The sequence below is a fragment of the Notothenia rossii genome (assembly GCF_949606895.1).
Source record: "Notothenia rossii genome assembly, chromosome: 11".
In the NCBI taxonomy this organism is placed as follows: domain Eukaryota; kingdom Metazoa; phylum Chordata; class Actinopteri; order Perciformes; family Nototheniidae; genus Notothenia; species Notothenia rossii.
This window is the reverse complement of record NC_136910.1, coordinates 26,747,085-26,772,099: the sequence shown is the minus strand read 5'-3', so window position 1 is coordinate 26,772,099 and position 25,015 is coordinate 26,747,085. Positions and strand designations below refer to the sequence as shown.

Below are 25,015 nucleotides of genomic sequence, written 5' to 3'. Positions count from 1 at the left end.
TATTAGTACAGTATGCATACAATTAGGAAAGTGTTGACACCTGTACTGAGAAGAAAGCGGTTTGCTAAGGGTAGCTGTATAAACAGGCCTACATCTTCTGAAGCTTTTACCCCTGTAACGGCCCGTCTACACAGCAGCGTTAAAAAAATCTTCCAACGCTTCCAACGCTTCTCTGCCCATTCACTTTGAATGGGGTGACGTCACGTTGCCTCGCTTTTCGCCGAACTGCATTGTGGGGAAGCAAAGCGAGGATTTCCAGGATTCAAAAGTTGAGCAATGTTCAACTTTTGAAGCTGAGGTGGAAGCGTCAGCCAATCAAATCCCGTTTATGCAAATCTGACAGTACAAGCGCTAGCCAATCAAACCGTGTGTAAGCTGGGAGAGACATACCGCCGTTCATTTCCTCATATTCCAAACGAGAAATTACGGTAGCAAATCACCCGGTTTTTTACGACCAGTAACTATTTACCAGGATACAAACCGGAGCAACCAGGCATGGAGGGAGGTGGCAGAGACAGTGGGTGAAACAGGTAGGTTTTCGCCTGTTTGGGGAGTTTATATATATACATATATACACATATATATATATATATATATATATACATATATATATATATATATACATATATATACATATATATATACATATATATATATATATATATATATATATACATATATATATATATATATATATATATATATATATATATATATATATATATATATATATATATACACATATATATATATATATATATACACATATATATACATATATATATATATATATATATATACACATATATATACATATATATGTATATTGCTCGCATAGAATCCCCGGGGTTTTTTGCTTTGTATGTCGGGGGCGGGATATTCATGTGAGTGGTTGTTAGTCGCAAAAGATCCCCAAGCTTTCAGACACGCCCACCTCCAAGATTTTCAAGATTTTTTTTAAGCTGCTGTGTGGACGGGCCGTAATAGGTCACTTTCAAGGTATATCTTCAGATAGCATGTGTTTTTTACTTGCTAATAACAAAACAAATTGTATTACTGTGTCACCAAGAGCATCATATATTGTGAATACTCTGATTAGTCAAAGAGCATAATATCTCCACGATATGGCGAGTTCACCCATAAAATCACCAACCATCAGGAGGATAACCGCTCTTACGTGAATTAACAGGTTCTGTTGACAAAACAGTTTCCTTTAACATGTTTAATTCAAACAAGTTCCTTTACAGCGCACTTTCAATATCAACACATCTAGAAAAATACAATAAAATAGACAATGCTAAAGGTGTGTAACGCATGTCATCAGTCCAATGAGTGGACCATGCCTCTCAGTCAGTGTGCAGAGGGTTTCCTCATGAGTCCACATTCAGAGGTTAGTCGTCCTTGGGCCCCCCCTTCAGGCTGGACCTCTGATTTTTCTGGTCCGTCTGGCCCATGGTTTTGTACAGTTTTTTCCGTGCCTCCTTCTGTCTCTTCAGCTTGGCCTCCTCTTGCTTCCCCTTCTCCTGTAGGAACTCCTTGTGTTTGGCGTGCTGCGCCGTGTGGGCCTTCTTCCTCTTGTGGTGGTGGACCTGGCTCAGGGCGTTGAGCAGGGCGGCCACCTAAACATCGGGACAGGATAACCAGGTTTAGAGATAAAGCACGTTTTTCTGCTAGTCCAGGGTCATCTCATGTTAAAGCAATACACGACGAATCGTGTCTCGTTTGCACAGTTTTGATTATGATTTCTATCACAAGTATTTGGGTTTTGTACAGGTTTATAATACAAAATTCAATCACTTTTAAAATGAATAAACCAAGATTTCCTCAAAGCCTTTATCATCACATCCGTATCTATAAATACTATAAATGCAGTCAAGGTATATTGTTAGGTATATCATATTTGTATTTACTATATAGCAGCTGTTTATTTTAACTTAGATTGTATGTTGGTATCATCTGCTCAAAGTTTAGTTTGAGACAGAGATATATAGGATTGGGGAATTTTGTTTATTTTCAATTTTAAAATAATGTTTACAAAGAGTGATGCATAGATGAAACAATAGATTATCCTAAAATAATCAAGAACTGTTTATATGGTTATATACCATATTGTGTCTGGTAGTACATGGCGATCATTTTTCATTCCTACCCTTCAACGGTTGAGCATTTTTAAAATGTTCTCCGCTTTGTACGACATTTATACTCAATTGAGTATAAATCAGTGATTTGTCAGAGGCCATGAATGCTCTCTCTCATAACCCTGGATGTATCTGCTCACCTTCTTCTCGTGGGGCTCCCTGATCACGGTGGGCCTCTGGAGGTCTCGGGGGGTCTTTCCTTTGGGTTGCTGCTGTTTGAGTTTGCTCTTGAAGGGCAGCGCCTTCTGCAGCTCCTTGGGGATGTGGAGGCGGTTGAAGTGCCTCGGGGCTCGGACCACCGGCTGGAAGGGAAGGGGATGGATCACAAATCAGGTCAGGATTTATTACAGCCGTGTGAAGAACACGCACTACTAAACATGCTTTAACTGCATGACAACTTTGTAAGGAGTTTTGATGTCAAGCAAGCTAACAGAAAATACACAGTGAAATGTATTACGGGGCTCTAACTAATGATTATTTAATATAGATCAGGGCTCAACGCTAACTTTTAAAAAGTGGTTGCCAAGCTGGCAACCAGGCATCAGCTCCATTGGCCCTTCAGCATTGAAATCTTGGATTGGCCAGACTAATACATTTTTAATGTTAAATAAATGAAAACCATTCACAGTTAAGAATTAGATATGCATTATTAATGCTGTAAATGACCTTTAATATGTCTAACTATATTTAAAATGTGTTACCTTTTTATAGAAGCGATTATATTTGTATGCCAATATTTTCTTATGGTAAAGTTTCGTATGGCACTTTTATTTTGGTAGTAATAAGATCGGGACTCTTATTTTGAAGGAACCTTTACCGGAAGTGGCATAATGTACATATATATTTCGCCTCCCAAGACTTTACCCATCCCATTTCCTCTTTGCTTTTCGTTCGGGTTCATCTTGCGCTTTATCAGTTGAATCACTTTGAACATTCGTTTGAGATGTTGACGGGTTGGTCGAACTTTTTACCCCACAGTCAAACAACTTTTGCTTCGCCATTTTTTGTAAAACAAACACAGTCCACCGCGCACGCGAGCGGAGCCTACACATGGCGGCGTGCGTTGCCGCTTCAAAGCTTCTGCCCATTCACTTTGAATGGGGTGACGTCACGATTCGCCGAACTGCATTGTGGGAGCAAAGCGTAGCTTCTCTCGCGGTGCTCGCTGCAAAAGTAGAGCAATGTTCTACTTTTGCCGCCTCGACGGAGGCGTCAGCCAATCTAATCATATGCCAGTACAAGCTCTAGCCAATCAAACCGCAGGCTTGTGTGTCTGGGGCGGGAGATTCATGTGATTGGTTGTTGGTGGTCGAGTTTCAGCCTCCCCCGCCGGCAAGAGACAACGCACGCCGCCGGCTGTAGGGGCCGTAAACGTGCATTGCTTTCTGGCTCCGTAATCACACCAATGCACGTGCAACTTAAAGTAGACCTATCATGCTATATTTAAATGATATAGTGTATGACCATCCCTATATAAGGTATATTTATACATTTTATTTTTCAAAATACCAAACAGATCATTTTTTAGCCATGCCTCGTTTCGCAAATTTTCGCTCTATTCCAAGCCTGTCTTTGAAAATTCTGAGCAGCAGCTGACCACGCCCACCTGCAGAAGAGGGGGGCATGAACCGGCGAGAGTCACGTTATCATGTTTGCTGTGATTACGAGTGTGGAATAAACATGTAATCTCAGAGCAATGCATGTGTTCAAGCATATTATCAATTTGATCCAGAAACTGACCCTGAAGCAGCGGAGGTTTTGGTGGAGGTGCAAACATCTCGGTTGCTGCAGGACGTTTCTGAATGGTTAGTTGACAACATACTTGTCAACCCTCCCGATTTTCGCGGGAGACTCCCGATTTCATTGCCCTCTCCCGGTTTCCTCCCGGGGTCATATTTCTCCCGCATTTCTCCCGATTTCTGACAAAATCAGATTTACACACGACTGTTTCCACTCAAACTTTAATACAGCTACACCATTGTTTGGTTTCCATGGTAACACGTCTCTTTAGTAGCGCGCGCAACTCAAAGTCTGAGAGGGTGAGGCAGATATTCACAGAAAACAGAACAAGAATCGACAACTACTCTCCTCTCTGCTCACTCCTTTCCTGTAAAATACAGGTCCAGCCCACACATATGCTCCATCAAGGACGGTGCTACAGGCCGCAAGGCAGTGCACTTACAACTACAATAAGCACGTTAGTGTTAATCTAACTAGCACCCCCCCCCCCCCCCCAATTTAGCATTTTGAAATGCTCCCGATTTCTGAGGTCTAAAGGTTGGCAAGTATGGTTGACAAGCTGTTGTCCCTATTTATTTTACTCTGTTTGTTACGATGCTTGCTACTTATTCCGTTCATATTTTGGCTAATTAGCAAGAATGCAATGTGTACAGTTTGTAACTTAGAGTTTGACCCAGCAATAAGACTCTGAAAGGCGGGGAAAAGTTGTGTGGATAGAGGCAGAGAGGAGCAGGCTGCGATACCCTCCTCCCCCACAGAGCGCACCAAGAGGACAGGCTGCGTCACCTCACTTTGTAACCCAGGAAAGGAGCAGGAATCCTGGGTACGTGAGTGTTAAAAGTGCATTAAACTGTTTTAATCCGACAGCCGCTGATGTGCACGGAAGTCTGTCCGTTTCGTAAACATTTGAATAGCCAAATGGACGGAAATCCATCCTACAGTATATGCGAATGAGAGGTTTGGCAATGCACGTGGCCGTGGCTCATTCCCCTGATAGGTGGAGAGTTGACCAATAAGCGGAGCACCTCTTTGTGACGTAGAAAAGTGTTGAAATCTGGATCAGTTTTTTTCAGATCCGTTGCAGCCCCTTTTTTAGAGATTTGGCTAAGGAGGAAAATAGAGAGGGTTGTGTTTTCTGACACTTGGTGAGTTCCCTGGAACACCGGGGACACATATTCATGTATAAAAGACGTACAAAGGTGCATTTTGCATGATAGGTCCCCTTTAAAGGAGAGGTGTCATGGCCATTTGCACTGATCATAATTCCATTGTTGAGGTATACTAAAATAGAAAAATACTGTGCAATTTTCCAAACTCACATTGGTTTCGCATACAGCATCTCTGTAAAGTATGTATATTCAGCAGTATTCACTTTCTCCACTAAACGGCTCGCTGCAGCTCCCCCCCCCTCCGTGATTTCCTTGTTGAGCGATACACAGCCAAACTCAACCTGAACTAGGGTTGAACGATATTCACACCGCAGGGACGTGCGGTTTTATTCAATTTTTAAAAAAATGCTTACTCACTTTAGCACAGAATTCAAAATAAAGATACCTTTATTACTTATCGAAACTGCAAATACAATATATCCGATTAAAGCTGAGACTCCACAGATTATTTAAGTATAGTATCTAAGCGATCCGATCTCGTGACAGGGGAAGCAAATACAGACATCACAACACGTACCTTTACGGAGCTTTTACGGGAGATCGTCTCACCGTAGCTGCCAATCGGATCAAAAGACGTGTTCAATGGCATTAAAACGAGAAAAAACGCGGCTGAATCGGTTGATCCATAGGTTAATAATGTATCTGTGGCTTTGAAGCAATTGTTTATAATCCATAATTCCATTTTTATGTAAAAATCGGAGCACAAAAGTTAGCTGCTAATGGTAGCCACCAGAGTGTATGCAGCTTCCGGTTTTGGCTACGCGTCACTCTCACTCCTTATGATTTGTTCATGTGTTGGTGTGTGTAGAACTTCCCCTGCATGCACAGCAAACCACCAATCACAATCATTCTTGATCAGATCACAGCAGGCCCCGCCCCGCTAGTTTGCAGACCATCAAAACACTGGTGGCTACCATTAGCAGCTAACTTTTCCTCTCCGATTTTTACATAAAAATTGAATTATCGATTATAAATGAAAAAACGTATTACACAGACACATTATCAACCTATGGATAAACCGATTCAGCCGTGTTTTTTCTAATTTTAATGCCATTGAACACGTCTTTTGATCAGATTGACAGCTACGGTGAGACGATCTCCCGTAAAAGCTCCGTAAAGGTACGTGTTGTGATGTCTGTGTTTGCTTCCCCTGTCGCGGATGCCGGTCGGCAAGGTGCTTAGCCAAGTTTGATGTGTTGGCTCTCTTGGTTTGCAGGGATCTAAAACATGTCTTACAGACAGGCCTCGTGGTGTCCGTAGGCTTGCCCTCACTGTCAGAGATATAGCTAAAATACTTCCACATTTTGCTTCTGGCGTCTTTTTTGTCAACAAGCCGAGGCGCAGCGGCAGTTGCACTCCCACTCACAGCCATGCTTCTCGTTTTCTCACATGCTCTGGCAGCTAGCGCGTGCACGAGAGAGGGGAGGCAATTAGAGCGTGCTTGAGAGGGGCGGGACTGCAGGCACGGCTGCAGTGCAGGGAGTGGAAGCAGAAATCTGAACACACACGGCTCTTATTAAAACGGCGCTTTCTCAACGGAGTACTTTTCCCCGTCATTCTTAAAGTACTGATACTAATGAAACAGAGGAATCGTACCGTGTTTAACGGCAGGGTATCGCGGTACCTTTCAAGTATCGGTACACCGTGCAACACTAGTGTGTGGATTGGTCAATTTGGACCAATCAGCGGGGGCTTAACGTAACGGCTCCGCGGACGTAATGTAACGGCTCCATGGATTGGCGTATTTAGTTCCGGGTACGTGCTTTCATAAGCACGTACCCGGAAGAATCAAATGGATGATGACGTTTCACCAACGAGGCTTTTTGGAGAGGTATTTTCTGTGTTAGAGTTTTACTCGCTACAGGGTGTACTTTAAGGGTTTTGACTCTGCACACCGTTTACATGCAGAAAAACCTTCATAACACACAAGGGGACGGGTAATAACCGGAAAAGCATGACATGTCACCTTTAAAATGCGTGTTTTCTGAATGGAGATCGGCTAAGCTAACGTTGTATATGCTCCAACCGTCCACACTCACAACAACGGCCTACAGACATAAATAAAGCAGCGACTGAATTCGCCATGACACAGACAGTCTGTGGTTTGTACTTGTTTAACTTGTGTCTAGTTTCTGAACAGATATGAAGAGCTGTGAGCTCTGAGTGCTAAGAGCTAACGGCTGATGTTGGTTTTGTGTTTCGCATTGAAGATGACGTCACGGGTCCGCCTATACTGCGTTACTATAGTTACTGCCTCAGCTACTAAAATGGAAACGCAGCATAAAGTGAGCCTGGCCTACCAAGGCCTAACTATACCGTACTAAGCCGTGCGAGGCTGTGCAGTGGAAATCCGCCATTAGAACAATGCACTGCTCCTTATCTCCATTCTTTCATTGGGCCAGGTGTTCAGGCCTACCTTGTACAGAGAGTCTGTGTTGGGTTTGTTGCGGATGCCCAGGTCATGTTTGAGCTGGCCCAGCGTCCTCATGCCCGCCCAGCCGTCCTTCTGACTGACGGGCAGCAGCAGGGAGGTGACGGGGTTGTAAAGCTGAGGAACAGTCACCGGGAACCAGGAGCGCAGGAACACCACGTCTGAAACAAAACATATCAGCATTAAGACCAAAGAGTCCAACACAACTCTGTCTGACATGAAATAAAGACAACCATAGAGGGGTGCAGGAATCAGTCCTAAAACCTGGAAATTAGGTACTTCCGGTTCTTTGTCTGGAAGCCAACTGTTAGATTACATTTTGAAAATGTTGGTTAGATGTCTAATATAAGGTCTGTGATTAACACAAGTTGAAGAGATTTTCAAGTTTTGTAATACGATGTAAAAAACATCAATAAATACCAGTCTTGTGAAAGTCTAAAGCTTCTATGAGTAATAAAAACCGCGGTTGCTAAAAAATAAAACAAATTGGACTAAACTTCATCACACCGAGCATTAGCCGCCTTTAGCTTTGCGGAGGTGACGTGAAGTCATGTCACAGTGATTCCGTTTTTTTAAAGCCTAATGTTAGCTTTTTACTTCTGGCGATTACATTTACGCCTCAACAATGATTAAAGTGTTGTTAATAAATGTGCTGAACCAAAACATGTAAGTAGCGGAACGTGTTTGCTACAGAGCAATATTTCAAAATCCCAAGCTCTTGTGATGCTGACTTCACTACACTGTTATGAAGATGACAAGTATGTGAGTGTTACAGTCTGCAGTATAAGAACACAGGTGAACCAGAAGCTCACCACTCATCAGCAGGCGGTCCTCAAACGTGGCTCTGTAAGCTCCAGCAGGTGTAGACAGAGCCTTCTTGATCTGACCTCTGACCCCTGATACTGTTCGTATAGAAGCGCCTTCAAATTTAGCTACCTCCAGCACTGTGTTGAACATGCCCTGTGAACACAGAGTCCAATAAAAACACTGCACATAAAAAGTATTTACATATTAAACAACTGCTTCTTCACATCGTTGAGGAAAACACTAGCATCAACTCTGACTTTCTACAAATATGTTTGGTTATTTTGGGGCCTTTTACACTGTCAGACCTAGATTTGTGTTTTTGTTGCAGTATATTTATTCCTGTTAGATTTGGTTTCACATTACAATGGTTGCACCAAAGAAGTACTCCCTGTTCTTGCAATTTATGTTTTTTTATACAGGCTCTATTCCCTTCTCGCTTAAAAGTATACAGGCAGAAATATGGATTATACTCTGGTCTTAAGAAAACTGAGACCTTCACTACCACCTGACACCTTAACTGTTTACTTTTTACTCTGCACTGATCACTCATGTAATTTTGGTTAAAATAAAACTGGAAAGTCCAAAAATCCAGACCAAAAAAGGTAGATTTGAAAGGGCCTTAGTTAGCCAATGTGTTTCAGTTATCAAGTATGTTTTCATTGTCACATGTCTGTCTTTTATGTAGTTCCTTCAACCAAGGACCATGTTTTCTTTTGGAAGACAACAGAATAAACCCTGATATTGATTATGCTACAGACTAGCCTTTTAACGAGTATACTTCAGATGTCTCTATAATGTGGGTTATGTCCACTATTGATCTCTCACATCTTATTCCAACTGTTTTAGTGTCCCCCTCAGAGCTGTAGACCTGAATGAGATGAAGATGATCAGAGGTTTCTCTACCTTGATGAAGCTGGTGTTCTTGAAGATCTTGTAGGGGTAACCGATGAGTTTGAGCTTCTTCACTACGGTCACAGACTTATCCAGGTCCAGGACGACTCCTGTGGCTGCAATACGGAAGTTAGCCTGCAGGGGGAAAACAGCAGTCTATAAGTAAACTACACACAGCTTTTAATGCATCATTACAAAGCCAACTTTTTCCGACAAACTACTGATAACTGAAGCAACCTTTCACACTGATCACTGGAGAGGAGAGTGACTTACTTTGATTCCTGCTACTGTCTGAAGAGCCAGGAAGCCTGTTCCCTGCGGTGTGACCGGACCTGAGAGAGACATATTATTATTATTATTATTATTATTATATCAGGCATAACTAGAGAACACTTCTTGTCAAAAGGTCGGGAGTAAAAGTCTCAATAAACAAGAAGAAGTCATTCCACTGACTTTAGAGGGCCAGTATTAATACATCACAGATGATAGTTTTAGGCTATCAATATCCCTTTTATCTAAAGCATGGAACCAGAAATATAAATTTATTTATTTATGAATGCAGCCAATGAAAGTGTTGTCTTATTTTAACCTGAATCTGATTATTGTGTTCATGTTCACACAGCCATTTAGAGAAAGACGCTACAACACACACTTTTTCTAGTTCCATGAAAAACATCCTTCCCTATAGTCCAGTGTGGGCTCACCCCAGATGGAGGCTCCACAGTGCATATGCTGCGGCGTGTATTTGAGCAGGCGGTGGCGCCCGTTGTGGTCCTCGATGTGGTACAGGGGGATGGTCTGGAAGCGCCTCCAGCCCAGAGACAGGATGAGGGGGTCTCTGGTCTTCAGGATGCGGTTATACCAGCGGTGTTTCTTCAAACGCATCTGACACAGAAAAACAAAAACAAATATTTAGATACATGTTTATAACATGCACAGAATGTGATTGGTGTTTTCTTGTATACCTTTTATGTTCTATATTTCTCACTGTAGGGTCCTCGCCGTAAAGATCAAAGAGGATTTTCATACAAATATTGTGTTTTCTGCATTTATTGCCTCACTCATCACTCTAGAGCAGTGCTTCTCAAAGTGTGGTCCGCGGACCACTGGTGGTCCGTGACCGCCCCCTAGTGGCCCGTGAGTATATTGGTAAAATTTCACATTTGAAATAAATAAATTAATTTAAGTTTTCCGCACTCTCGCGTCAATATTTCCGCAATGGAGCGAGCTTAAGTTTCATGTAGCCCAGCGCAACACCTTCATCACACATGTTGCCACTTGTTTGTACCATTTTCAGGCGATTTATAATCTGTTCTAGAAAAACCATGTGTTTTTGGATATTTGTGGAGTTAGGTGGTCCGTGAGTGTTTTTTTATTGGTTAAGTGGTCCTTGGTATGAAAAAGTTTGAGAAACACCGCTCTAAACAGCAACTGATCTTTTTGTTGCAACATTTATATATCTAATTCATCCTTCCTGGTCTCCGTGTGATGTTTGAATGACCACTACTACTTCAGAGGAGGTCCACAGTAGATCTACTGAAGATCACAGCCAATGTACCTGCAGGTATCCCACATTGCCCTCCGCAGAAGCCAGGCCTCCGAGGATGATGGGATAATGGGGATCGAAGTTGGTGACGAACTCGCAGGGGAGGGAGGGGATTTCTATTCTGACGTACATCCCCGGCCGGAAGCCCTCGTACTGCACTCTGGTCTCATCGTCCACATCCTGAAACTCCGCCCTGTTCAGCTGATGGAAGACAGAGAGACATTCTCATATAGATTTTCAGTATAATGAATCTTTGTCAGATGTATGATTCCAGCAGCAATCCTCAGTACCTCCGCCTGCTTCTGCAGCTCCTCCTTCAGGTCGTCAAAGTATGTGGCGTCTCCGTCATCGTACTCCGTATCGAATCGCTCCTTTAGCCTCTGTTTCTTCTCCAGACGCTTGGTCTTCAGGGTCACATCCTCATCCACCTTCACCAGACTCTCTTCTTTTTCATCGTCATCATCTTCATCGTTCTCATTATCCTGCAGATTACAAATCATCATCATACTGAGAAAACTAAAAAGGTAATAATGAGAGTTATTTAGAAACTTGAAATACACTTGAATTCAGGTCAACTGTTACCATTGGAATACCCTGTCATATGTTTGAGAGCCTTTAATGTCATCAAATATTAAGAAGATGCTTTTTATTCAGGGCCTAATACATGTGTTTTTCAAATGAGCTGCTTCAGAGAATAGCTCTAAACATTCTACTGCTGTTTATCCATCCAAACAAAGTACAGTCTGGAAAGTGCAAATTACGAAACGGCACTACAGTATTGACTTTCAGTTTTATTTTTGAGTGTTTCTACATACCCAGAATACTAGAACACCCTTTCATTCAAGGATAAAACTGTAAAACCGCTCAAAGTCATACTTTTATTTCAAATCGAATGGAATAGCCATGTTAACCATGGCATACAACCATCATTCTGAGATGCTTGTCCCTTCCTAATAGCGTCAAAGTTCTAGTAATAAAGAAATGTAATCAATATAGAACATCCTGACTACGTAGGGGTGTCAGAATGTTCCACATTGTAATTGTAATAATGAGATAATTAAACATTAATATGTTAATAATACACATGTGATAAGAAAAAACAAAACAGCGTCTCTTAAAAAATATCAGTTGCTTTCTGTTCTCTCTTTGTGTCAGTATAATTGCTGTTTTTTTTGTGTTCTGTTATGGTTACATACTCTCACCACCTTACTGCACTCCTATAATTAAGTGTTATTGATTTACTGGAGACATAAAACAATGCATGATATATAATTCCCTATATTTTTCAGTAAATATTGTGATGATGTCATTATTATATATTGCTTTAGCTGTGAAACTCATGTAGTGAAAGTGTGATAGTGTCCCTGTACATCAGACGTACCTCGGCCTGATCTCCAGGTTTGGTCTTGTGAATTTGTCCCGTTTCCAAATCCTCAAAGTCACCGTACAGCTCCTCTGCACACAAGAGACACACAAGACTTTGCTTTAAGGTCAGTTAAACATCCTCATATGTCCGGTATTCAGAAATAATAATTGTTTTTATAACTTGGAGAATTGGTCCTCCTCTCTTACCGTCCTCCTTCAGTAGCGTGGCAGCATCCTGGCCCTCCTCCCACTTCCCCGTCACAAAGCAGTCCCTGATGGAGTTCAGCATCTAGAAAACAAAAACATGGCAACCTTTAAAGAATGTAGGTTTCATCTCAACATCTTTTTCTACTTATTTTCATACCAACAGCACGTTAAAAATCTCAACCACTCACCTCCTCCAGGTCCCAGTTGTGGGCAGAGTCAGGGGTGAAGCGGGAGCAGTCCACAGCATCCGCCCGGAACCTTTTACTCTTCTGAGGGCGGCTCACTCTGAACAGCCCCCCCAGCTCCTCCTCCTCCTCCTCAGAGTCATCTGCCGCCACAACTGAAAAAACAAAAAGGGATAAGCGTCAAAACACATTGAAAATCAGAGGTGTATATGTTATCATGTGGATTAGAAATGTATTTCCACATCATCATGACATTAGAACCAAAATGTACAAACATGGCTTAATACACAGCTTCTGTTTCACTTGGAAATAATCTGTATATTTGGAAGATAATGTACACTAAGTCACTTGCCAAGAATAATAATGAGATAATGAAATAAGACAATAATAACATACTCATTCGGATATTTTGTCCGGGGTGACGAATTGGCCAACAGTAACAAATCATATAGATAAAGAGATGTATTCTCTTATGTGAAAAAAACATAATTTCAATAGAAATAAATATACATGGGCACATGCAACCAGAGTCCTACCTGAGCCATAAACCAGTTTTCTCAGATTGGGGATAGCTGCTTGTTGCCGTAGAAACGCTTCTGATGCTTTCTGCTGCAGACCGTCCTTCCACTTCAGAGCCCCTGTGGATGGAAGATAAATGAAATGAGTGATCCGTATCACTACCTAACATCGACAAAGTCTAGCTGCCTTAAGGTTCCATCGGACCAATGGAAGCTCTACCTATGAGAAGCTTTCTGAGGAGCCTGAGCTGACACATGGAACATCAAGTAACAGTTTCTGTACAGATACACATGTCGGAGTACACCAAGAAATAACAGTAACAGTGTAATCAATGAAAACAAAACTAAATATTCTCAACACAAAAAACATGTTGTATCTGTTCTGGAGCTTTGGATCGTATGACATACTGGGGTTTGCAGAACTTGCAGTGGAGTTCGCAAAGTTTTGCTCTATAAACTTGATGTGAAAATAAATGTTCTAATTCTGATCCAAACCGTATTCTCTACTCTGTTTATGACTTAAGAACAGGTGACAACAAATATTTTTACACCATGGTCTTTTCCAAAATCCTCGACCGATTTGTAAAAACTAATTAATTCCTGCAAATTAATTTACTTGTCAGGCTCAATTCTAGTTGTGTAACATTACTGTCATGTGTATATTTTAACTAGAAATCATTTGTATTGATGCATATCTGGACCATTTTGCTCTGTTTAGAACATCTCAGATACCTAGGGCCAGAATGAGTATTACAACAAACACGTGGCATCTTGGCAAGAGCCACCTAAATGAGACTTAGAAAATGGATCCCAATAATTATTATTTCTCCGTTGCCTCTCAGGGTTTTATTTAGAAGTCCTTAAAGTGTTAGGATACAAAAAAAGAATGGAACTTGGATATCTACCATTCCATGACAATTTGACCAATTCCAGAAATGATTTGATAGGATCCAAAGCTTCTAAACAGCTAATAGACGGACTTATCACAAACACAAAGGAGAAACAGAAAAGGTCATACATATCGGAATTGGTCCTCTGTATCTCAATATTTGACCCATAATCCGAAAGGAAACTTAAAACAGCTTTTAGATTTAGCAGTGTATTTACCTAGCTCTTCTTCCTCTTCCTCCTCCTCCTCACTGCCACTCTTCATTGTAGCGTCAGCTGCATCCTCTTCCATTGATTCATCTTCAGACTCTTCCTCACCGTCTTCCTCGTCCTCTTCAGAGCAGTGTCCAGAGTCTCCTGCTCTCCCAGCCTCCTCTCCGCTCTCCTTCTCTTCCTCACTCACCTCCAGCTCGTCTTCACTGTCGGCGAACGCAGGCAGCTCTCCGCTCTGCTCCTGCTGCTCCTTGTTCTTATTCTCCACTTTCTGTTTCTTCACAGGAGGAGCTGAAGGCTCTAATGTCACATCAGATTTGGCCCTGGCGACTTTGAGAAACTTGGACAGGTTGTCCTTGTCTTTATCCTCTTTCTCATCCTCTTCCTCCTGGTCACTGTCCTCATTGTCACCTTCTTCATCATCACTGGACCCACTCTCCTCCTCCTCATCATCATCATCATCATCATCATCATCATCATCCCCATCCTCCTCCTCCTCCTTATCCTTATCCTCCTCAGCGAAGACCACCTTTCTCCTCTCTCTCTGGGTGTTAGGGTCCCAGACAGACTCCTCCTGAGGACCCCCCTTCTCTCTAACAAACACAAGAAGACAAAAAAAAAAAAAAATCACATTTCCTTTTCAAATGAAGAGTGCAGGGGGTGGACGCTAGGGGTTTCACAACTACCAATATTTACTAGTCGACACATTTTTCAAAATAGTAGTCGACTAGTCGTTACGTCATAATAAAGACACACAAAGAGAGGTGTACAACTGTATTTTATATTGGAACTCATACAGTAACATTAAACACTGCATTTTAATTTGTGTTACATGGCTGAGTAAATAACAAACAGTAACTGGACTCACCAAAATCGACAGCAAAAAACTCTTGTTTACATAAATGCCACGTAAATCCAGTGCGCAACACTTTATTCGCTGTCCTCCACGATAACGTCCACCTTTCCATATTTTTGGTTTGGTTTGAACACCAACGCATCGACATGTGAGGGAAGGAGGCTTGACCGCTTTCGGGTGACAGTGTTGCCTGCCAGGGAAAACACCCTCTCACTCGGGGTGCTTGTGGCTGGAATAGCCAGGTAGCTCCTCGAAAGCGGGGGAAGCGGTGCACGTTTTCTGCCCACCCATCCAATGGATTATCCATTGTGGGGATATGCGGTGTCCGCTGGCAGTAATCCCGTAGCTCATCATCCGCATCACTGTTGACCCGTGTTTTCTTGCTGTTCGTTTGCCTCTGTTCAGTGCTGACGCCGGTCCGTTGCTCACTGGTGCTAGCATTACTGCTAGTGCTAGCTGTCGGCAGCGGGTGTCTCATCTTCAGATGGTTGCGCATAGCAGATGCATTTGTATTGTACTTCAGTACAGCTGTACACAACTGACACTTCACTGTGGAGTTGGTTACATCTTCGTTGAAGTACTGCCATACATAAGAATGTCGGACGTGTTTTGGAGCATTTTGCAGCACCTCGTTTACTTCCATTTTTTTCACGACTAGTCGAATAGGGCCTACAGCGCCGACTAGTGGTAAAGGTAGTCGACTAGTCGACTCGTCGATTAGTTGGTGAAACCCCTAGTGGACGCTCGCTCATGAACTGTTAGCGCCGTGTTATGCATGCCCACAGCACCTCGCGGGAACGTGCACGGCGTGAAGCAAATACTTTAGTTGATCTGTTCGGCAAAGTTAGGTTTGGAAACCATATCATTTCCTTTTGGCATGCATAACACCGGAGTCCCGATGCGGGGAAACTTTGGCGCTGTTCTGAGTTTGTTCTAATCTGTCAAAATGAAGGACTGCTTTCAGATTTTTCCGTCATTGTTAAAAAAATCTGTCATAGACGGAAAATATTCGGTTAACGCGACCGCTGGCCGGCATATAATGTAGTGTATTAAATCCTATTCCCTTCAGCTAAAACCAAATGTCGGCTATGTTTCAATCGGCGCTTTCATCACAAAGGTTCATGAGAACTTAGTTCATGAGAACTCTTTAGTTCTGATGAACTAAGTACAGATCGCGTTCACACCGGAATAAGTTCCTGGGGAGGATTAGGCAAAGGAAGCCGCTGACATCACTTCTTCTTCTGCTTTGGGTTTACTGGCAGGCCTCAAACAACTTCACGGCGTATACTGCCACCCGGAGTCCCCGGCCGGAAGTCCCCGGAGTTGGGGACTGGCTTGAAGCTGGGAGTCCCAGCAGCTTCTACTGAAGCCTTCCGAGTAAATCGCCAGAACTCCGACACCTTCTCATCCCCACCGCTCCCATGTTTTATTTTGTGTTGCCATAAGTTAGTCTCTCTGCGTTTGTGCGCTGGGCTAATGCTAATGCTAAAAATGCAATGCGAGGATAATAAAATGGCGGCTCCACAAAACTTTTTGGGAGTTTTACAGGGCGTGGTTTGCAATCCGCCCAGCCAATCAGACATAGGAACCTTTTTCTCCCACGAAAGTACCTGCTCTCTAGCATGGACGGAAAAGGGGATAAAAAAGGTTCTGATGAACTCATTTTAGTTCCGGCTCTTTTTGGTGTGAACGCGACATTTCGGAACTGTATCGGAGCTAAAGAAGGAAAAGTTGTAATGTTCATCCCTAGTGATGTGCAAAGTGAGCCTGTTTCATGTGAGAGTGCAGAGGGAGGCGTCTCACCCGCTCCCCTCTCCGAAGTCTGAGGGCACCAGGTTGGCAGAGCCGCTGAACAGAGACACTTTACTGGCGGCCATCTTGGCATCCAGGGTGGAGTGTGTGTCAATGAGAGACTGGACCAGCTCTGTGGTGGGCCGCACCTCCTCCTGTAGGGGGAACAAGACACATCTCAGCAGGTTCTAACAACATGTATCATCTGATTTAAGGGGAACATTTTAGGTGAATGAATACAAGCAAATATAAAAACAGACTGTATGCCAGAACATGTTTTTAACCCATCAGATGTTAGACACCCTCTCCCACACACCTGCTGCTGATGGACGTGGCTAGCAGGAAGGTCGATGTACACCGCATCTTTGTCGTACACCACCCCCCCGACGCCGGCCATGGGGGCATACAGCAGCCTCTCCTTCTCGTTCAGCGCTCTCTTCTTCTGAGCGGCCGGCAGGGCGCACGGGTCAGGCAGGAAGTTCACGTCTGCCACCTGGAAGTCTCCCACACCTGCAGGAACAGCAGTTCATCATGTTACTGTACATGTATACAGCAATATATTTGATCACGAGTTGTTCTTTGTATTTGGGGGGTAAGTAAGAAGCTTAAAGCAGGGTATATGCAGGAATCCTAAAGTCAAATTTAAGACCTTTTTTAAGACCCTTTCCATACATTTTAAGACCTCATTGCAACTTTGAGTTCTAACCGGTTACATTTGCGACACACTTTACCTCACATTTACTATATTAATTGTAAGATAGCACAACTAAACAGAGTGCAGACAGACGACTGAAGCCTCCTCTCCACATGAACTTCAACCTCTCTGTGAAGGTCAGGTTTAATGCAGTATGCTTTTTGCTTCTGTACTCTGTGTTTTTTCATTGGCTTTCTGGCTAGCACTTAGCATGTGGGACTGGACAGCCTTGATCCCCATCGACAGACTCTCCACCCCCCCCGCAGAGCAAGGCAACGAAACTTAAAATAAGAAGCAGCATTTGACGGCGCGCTATACATGGGGCCGCCTCGAGGGGGTTTCCCGACATGTCGTTGCAGTAAATTAAAGGGTGTTTCATGTTGTCGTTGCTGTGGACCTTCTTAATACCTTAGAAAATGCCATTAAATACTTTTGAATAGCCTTCATTTTCACTAAATTGATTTATCAACTTTTAATACTTTTTAAGACCCCGCGGACACCCTGTAAAGTCTAATATGCACATTTTTATCAATCAATCTTCTGGCATAAAAAGAGCAACTTCATTAGTGCTATTCTGGAGCATTTCTGATGCACGTTACAGTAAGTGTTCCTCGGTAACTGCCTATTTACCTGGGATATGGACCTGGCCTTTGTTTTTCAAATATGTCCCTCGCAGGTAGCCGTAGAGGGACACTGTCCGGTCACACTTGGGGTCTTTCCTCACCGTCTCAGGGTCAGTTAAGTCCTCCATACTGTTTGCAAGTACAAAACAATGATTGATAAGTAGTGTACAGAGTAAAAGCATGACATGTATCAGTTACACATTAACTGTTCCTTTAATTAACATACTATCAATTATTTTCCAATGTGGTTATTGTCAACACCCATGGTGAAGTCGGGCCTATTGATATACACTAGAATGTGACACATGAATATATTACTTTGTATAAGCGCTTTTGTGTTTTGTTATATTTAAAGTAAGTGTAATTTTCTGATATTTCATGTGCAGTAGGAGCTATAATGTTTAGTAGGTCACACTAGTTAAAGTTGCGCTGCAGTGAAGTGCTTGTGTTTCTGTATTTTCAGGTGAGCAAAAGTATTGAAACAGGTGTATATTAAATATGACACAAACTAGCTGTATTGCAGTATTGAGATTTATATTGCATCATTATTGTAGTTATATCGGGTAAATGACGTGTGTGTGTGTGTGTGTGTGTGTGTGTGTGTGTGTGTGTGTGTGTGTGTGTGTGTGTGTGTGTGTGTGTGTGTGTGTGTGTGTGTGTGTGTGTGAGAAACAGAGCATCACCTGTTTGCTAATATGGACTAATGTCTGTAGTGTAACCACCTATAGCTTGCTAAATGACAATACATTGTGTATATTTGCTGTCAAGGCAGAGTGTTTTGAGGGTTGATTGCCAGCAGGCTTATTGATATGTAAAGTTTCATGCAAGTTAAAGATTGCATATGAGTGTTCATACACCTGGCCGACAGTATGCAGCTACGTTGCTGTGATGTGCTTGTCTCTATTGTGTCCAGATGTGCCACAAGAAATCTTACATAAACTTTTTTAAATTATGTCTTTGTTTAGACGAAAATTAACGATCTACTGTCTTTAAGTGTAAACGATCTAATGCTGGAACTCTGCTGTAAACATACTGCTTAAATGTACGATTGGGGTGAAATGAAAGAGTCATCAGCTAGCACAGTCAGAACCACTCACCGGTCCGCCAGAACATAGGGATGGGAGGTCTGCCACACCAAGGGACGGAACTTCATCACTGAGATGAAGCGGCCGAGGTTCTTCACCTCCTGAGTCTGATATTCACCGTACACCATGCCGGACAGGTAGAACAGCTTGGCCCCCTAGCAGGTTCAAATATAAAACTTTAATTACACATACTATCAAGGTAAATACAAATATCAGTGTACAAGATCCTGTATAAAGCAGCAGGGGTCATTCCAGTTCACTTGGATCCCGTTTGGTTTACCTGGTAGACCTCGGTCCAGAAGCGGTGTTTGAGGTTCTTCTTGGTCTTCCTTAGGACCTTGTTGTTCTTGAAGGAGTCCAGGTGAGTCAACACACCCATGATGCGAGGGAAGCCGTGCACCTGACAGATGTTCAGGAACTCAAAAGTCTCCATTTCAAAGCCAAAGCTGGCATCGATCAGCATTAGAACCTGCAGGGAAGGAACCATTCAGTTCAGTTAGAAAATTAAACTCCATCCAGCCCCTAGACTGTATTCTGGTCATGTTGTTGAGATAATTCCTAACAAACTCTGTTGGTTAGTGTCAACTCAGGGACATTTATTTTACAGTACATTTAGGGTTAACAAGCAAACAAGAACATTGAAAAACGTACCAGATCAGCTACTTTTGCGAGGTCGATCATTGTATTAATGTCGTTGTTACACTCCATGAAAGTGAGGCGACGCTTCTTTCCTGAGAATACAAGGAGAGAAATTATAAGCAAATACAGATGAATGTCTAATAGTGCAGAGATGGCTGTAATTTAGATCAATTATTGCCCAATGTCTGATTTGACCACTATTTTTATGAAAAACAGACACACTAAACCACTTTTTTTGATGATGTCAAGCCAAATATATTAAAAAAACATGAGCTCATTTTAATCATGAGGTAAAAGCTAATGGACATAGATTCAATTGTATTCATTCACAACAAGTATTTCATTAGAAAATGGTCAATAGCTAAGATATCTAAACAGCAGCAGGAAGTAAACCATGAATACATATCAATACTTGTATTCTTGACAGAAGTCTATTAATACTACACAGAATTGATATTTTATTGTAAGAACGTTTCAAATATTTGTATATATTTGTTGTTGTTTTTTTTGTTTCCTATTCATCTAATCGAAGTTTTCACATGCTTTGTATTTAAAGAAAACCCATGAAGATCTGCAGGAGGTGCTGCTGAGCTGATATGGAATGACCCATCTATTCAAGAAGAACTGGGTGCCAATCTCACCAGAGACGATGGTCACAGGTCCAACAATGTCCCCCAGCTTCTGCCGGGTGAAGTTTTTGATCAAGCAGCGGATCAGGGTGCTCTTTCCCACCTTGGGGGGTCCCATTACTACAATCACAACTGGAGGGGGTTCAAGGGGAGTCCGGTCTACCATGGGGATGTGATGCTTTTTGGTCTTTATGTCCTGGGACCTAAAAAGATATACATGATAAGTAGTTCATTACTGTTTGCTTCATTTATCACATTTTTATTGGTGGGCCATGGGGCTGCACAATCAATTGCATTTTTCTCTAAATTACAATATGTGCACTATCCTTATTGCAAGGGCACATTATGAAACAATATCTGAATGTAGTATTGTGGAGCTACAGAGGAGTCACAGCCTACCAACTGTATTCTACAGACTGATTGAAAAATCATTGTTTGGTACAGATCCTCATAAAATAAATCACACTATTAAATAATAATTCTGAATAATATTTATCTGAATAAATATGTTTTTAATAATGTTTCAATACACTTGAGTTGACCTGGTTATTTGGTCATTTTACTTGAATTCCTCCCTTGTTGGAAGTGGGCATTAAGAACAACAGAACTGCCGTCAGCTCTGGATGCCGGCAGAGCGCAGACTGACCTGTGGAAGGTCTTGGCCATGCGTACAGCCGACTGCACAGCGAAGGCTTTGGGGTTGCGTTTGCGAGCATCTTCCTCTGTGGTTGGACCCTGCTTCTTCAGCTTCTTCCTCTCTGCCTTCGGCCCGCTGTGCTTCTGCTGATGTTTCCTCTGCTCCTTCTCTTTCCCCTCCATCCTGTCCACTGGAGCACACACAATTCATCTTGGGTTTATCTTCACAGAGACTCAGGAGGGCAGATCCCAATGAAAATAACTGGTTGATTCATGTATTCATTGTTGCTATGCACACTGAAATATACCAACGAGGACTTTAACAGTAGACAGTTTAGACAGTGAAAGTGCTGAGAAAAAGGGGGATGTAACTAAAAGCTACTATGTTTCCTGTGATGGAATATGAAGTTGCTGCCTGGAGAGAAGGAGAAAAAACTGGTAACGGCAAGCGATATGGATAAACTCTCCATCACATAGCACTCTTACGGTTAGCAAGGTTTTTTCAGCTCAAGCACATATCATGTAGAATGGGTAAAAAAAGAAAGGCCATTTGACTATTTGTCTGTGACTGACTGTTGTTCATCAAAAGTGTAATCTTTCCACACCTAGTTGTCATGTTTGTACCTGAGAGAGGAGTTGCACAACTGCAACTGGAAATATATTAAGATTCATCTTTGCATCAACCCCTCATAACGGTTTAAACTTAGTTCAGTTTAATTTGCATGATCTAGGTGGCACCTTATTGCAGCGGCACTCAGTGTGTTTATTGAGTTTTCATATTTATAACACCTTTTTGAGTATGTTTTACTGTTAATTTAAACCCATGTGCATTGCCTTGTAAACAGGGTGCTGTAACAAAACAACTTCCAAATTAGGGATCAATAAAGTATATCTAGTATTATCTTAGAATAGATTACACACAGTCATGGGCTACAGTCGAATAGTCCATTTAGCTTAGGAACCTCCCTAACGGAGTGAAATGACCCGGAAGTCCCTCACTGGCAGCCATGATAAGTGCCGTTTGAATTCTCTAGTGTAGATGATAGGAAAGAAGGTTTCAAACTTCCTTTAGCTTAGGAACCACTGGACCTCCCTCACCGAAAGGAGAGGAGAAAATGCTGCCCCACAATGCCTTGCAGCCGCAGCATTTGCAGTCACACAACAGTCAGCCGTTCACGGACACAACCGATTATGACGGAGATATTATATCTTGAAAGTTACGGTGCTTATTAAGCACTTTAAAACATATGTGGTAAGTTGCCAAAGTGCTTTGCTTTGAACTTTCATCAATATTATAATCAAAAAGAGAAATATGAACGTTCGTTTTTACTGAAATTATCAAATAAAGTCAACATTTCACTGAGCTGTGTGGGGGTTGTTCAACTTTTAAAAGATGTTTGAATGGTGATATACGCAGTGATAGGTGTTAAGGACTAACGTTTATAATAAATACATTTGTATTTATTTTAAGATCTTTTCATAAAATCATTGGGATCATTTGTATTAATGTGGACCGGAGGGATAGGGTGACGAGCATAAGTTTCACTTTCCTTTTTTATTTCAATTCCAACTTTGGTCATGAAGAATATGTTTCTCTGTTGTCCACGTTCATAAAGCATAAAGCATCAGCATCAGAGCACGGTGCAGAGTCTCTAGATGAGTTTACAGTAGTCCCTCGTTCTTATTAAACATCCATGTTGTAGTCCGCTGTATAGAAAACTGTAGTTTCCCCACAGCAGCAGACGCACATTCATGACGTCCGCTGGCGCATCATAAACACGTCGGATAGTGAAAGTGCAGTCGGATTCTCTAAAGTACCGCAGTCTCTTCTCCTAAGTCCTTTTGGATTCTCCTATCCACTATCCCTTAACCCCGTGACGTTTCACTCAGAGGTCAAGGAATAGACGATAGGGTTAGAACTTAGGGGCTGATGTTTGGACTATTCGACTGCAGTCATGATTTGTGTGTAAGAGCATGATCAGTTTGGCACATGTTATAGCAGAGAATGTTGTACAACATGCTTTGGCAATACTCTGTTTTTGATATGGTCATGCCAATAAAGCTCCTTTGAATTTGAATGTTGACATGTAGTGTTAAAGCATTTAAGTGACGAGAACACTGAAAAGGCGCCTGATTCACCTTTTCCTTCCTCAGTGACATATGATACAACTAACCACATACTAACAATAAAACAGTACCCTGTATCGTAACTTAAGACAACTAAAACATAAAAACAACTGAATATATTTGGTTTGTGTTACTGGCACACACATATGATGCAATAGCAAAATCTCTCATAAAGGTAATTAGGTTAAATCCATGTTCACCATTACACCAACAAGCACATGAGCTTCCTGTTATCTCAGTGTGAGCTTCAGGAACACCGCTACCAGCCGCAGTAACGAGGCTATGTGTGTGTGTAGCAGTGAAGCTAAAGCTAGCTTCACATATCTGGTAAATGTTTGGGAAATAATAATTCATTAGTCGCAATACCTGCAGATAAAGCTGTTGTAGTCCAGTCAGAGTTAGTTTTCTTCACTTCTCACGTGTGTTTGCATCCCCGACCCGGAAGCGAACCAAGGCGTCACTTTCCATTAAACCGGGTGGAAACACAATGCTAAAAGGTTCCGCCCTGTGGAACAGACAACTGATTCAGAAATCAGAATAACGTGGCCTTTGCTTCACGAATGATGAAAAAGGATACATCTCTGTTCAAATTTGAATTGCATTTGCCTTTCTTTTTGTATTATAGACTAGGCAGAATTTCAGAAAGTGTGCTTATTTAAAGTGCGGAAGGAATTTTGTGTTTATTTATGCTATAGGCCTACAACATTTCTAGGTGTATTAATGCCATTTAAGCCAAAATTAAATAAATACATAAATAATTAAATAAATACATATATATATATATATATAAATATGCCTATGAAATAAATTCCGAAATATATAAATGAGGCAATAAATATGTATACATCTACATTTAAATACACATTTATTTATTTCATGAGACTTTTATTTCATAATGACACATTTAATTATTTCAGGGGACTTCTATTTCATAATGACACGTTTATTTATTTCGGTGGAATTGTATTTCATAATGACACATTTCCATTTCTTATGTGCAAATGAACGGGGCGTGGTTAGCTCACAGATCCAGATCAAAGCAACAGCACCACAACACTGGACGTTTCTCAATCGCGAGGATACTGGGTTGGTAGTCGCATACTTCCAAGTCACTTCCTTCAGAAACGAAGTAAGTATACTTCCAAGCCACAGCTTCGGAAAACAAAGAAGAATGGAACAGGCTAACAAGTGTGCCACTCTCTCTAACGGTTTCAACATAAACTGTACCGAAAATAAATACCTCACGATGTCTATCTAATTATGAACTTGCTTTACTTTCACGGAACACATTTTTTGGTGATAACAAATGCAACAAAGTAACATATTTACCAACACATGTTCTACGCCACTAAATACTCATTTAAATATGTGCTGCTGCGCTGCGTCGGTTCAGCCATTCTCCGCAAGGGTTTTTGAAATTGGTCTGCGCGCAAAGCATTGTGGGGATTTGAAGGACGCGAAGTCTACCCATGTGCAGCCTCGAAATTACCCCCAAACCAAGGACGTGGCCTCGGTGGAATTCCAAGTATGCTGGAGATTGGAACAGTCCTTCGGCGACACTCGATGACGTAGTATCCTTGAAATATTGGCTTGGAAGCCAGTTTCCTCGCGATTGAGAAACGGCCACTGACTCAGGCCCAATCCCAAACCACTCCCTCGACCCTACGATACGATACAATAATACGATACGATACGATAATACTTTATTTGTCAAATCAAGTCTGAAATTCACTCCGCCTGTAGCCACACTCGCAGCTCAACGAGGCTCCCTCCTGTCAGATGGAGGGAGTATAGCAGCAAGCTTTGGAACGGCCTCCCCTCTCTCCGGCAGAAACAG

The 25,015-nt window shown here is 42.0% G+C and overlaps 1 protein-coding gene across 1 annotated transcript; it reads right to left on the bottom strand.

Moving 5' to 3' along the window:
- Positions 1-1,207: 1,207 nt before the first annotated feature.
- On the bottom strand, positions 1,208-23,701 carry bms1 (BMS1 ribosome biogenesis factor). Its single transcript, XM_079660430.1, has 23 exons — positions 23,545-23,701; positions 21,062-21,242; positions 20,428-20,618; positions 19,799-19,878; positions 19,428-19,616; positions 19,160-19,302; positions 18,070-18,191; positions 17,062-17,255; positions 16,758-16,900; positions 14,105-14,691; positions 13,016-13,117; positions 12,483-12,634; positions 12,295-12,376; positions 12,104-12,177; positions 11,013-11,204; positions 10,735-10,923; positions 9,881-10,061; positions 9,450-9,508; positions 9,189-9,311; positions 8,291-8,438; positions 7,464-7,639; positions 2,279-2,440; positions 1,208-1,619 (listed from the first exon to the last, which is right to left on the bottom strand). Exons 2-23 carry the CDS (start codon positions 21,232-21,234, stop codon positions 1,392-1,394), a joined length of 3,690 nt encoding a protein of 1,229 aa, XP_079516556.1. The 5' UTR covers positions 21,235-21,242; positions 23,545-23,701; the 3' UTR covers positions 1,208-1,391.
- Between the last annotated feature and the right edge of the window lie 1,314 nt (positions 23,702-25,015).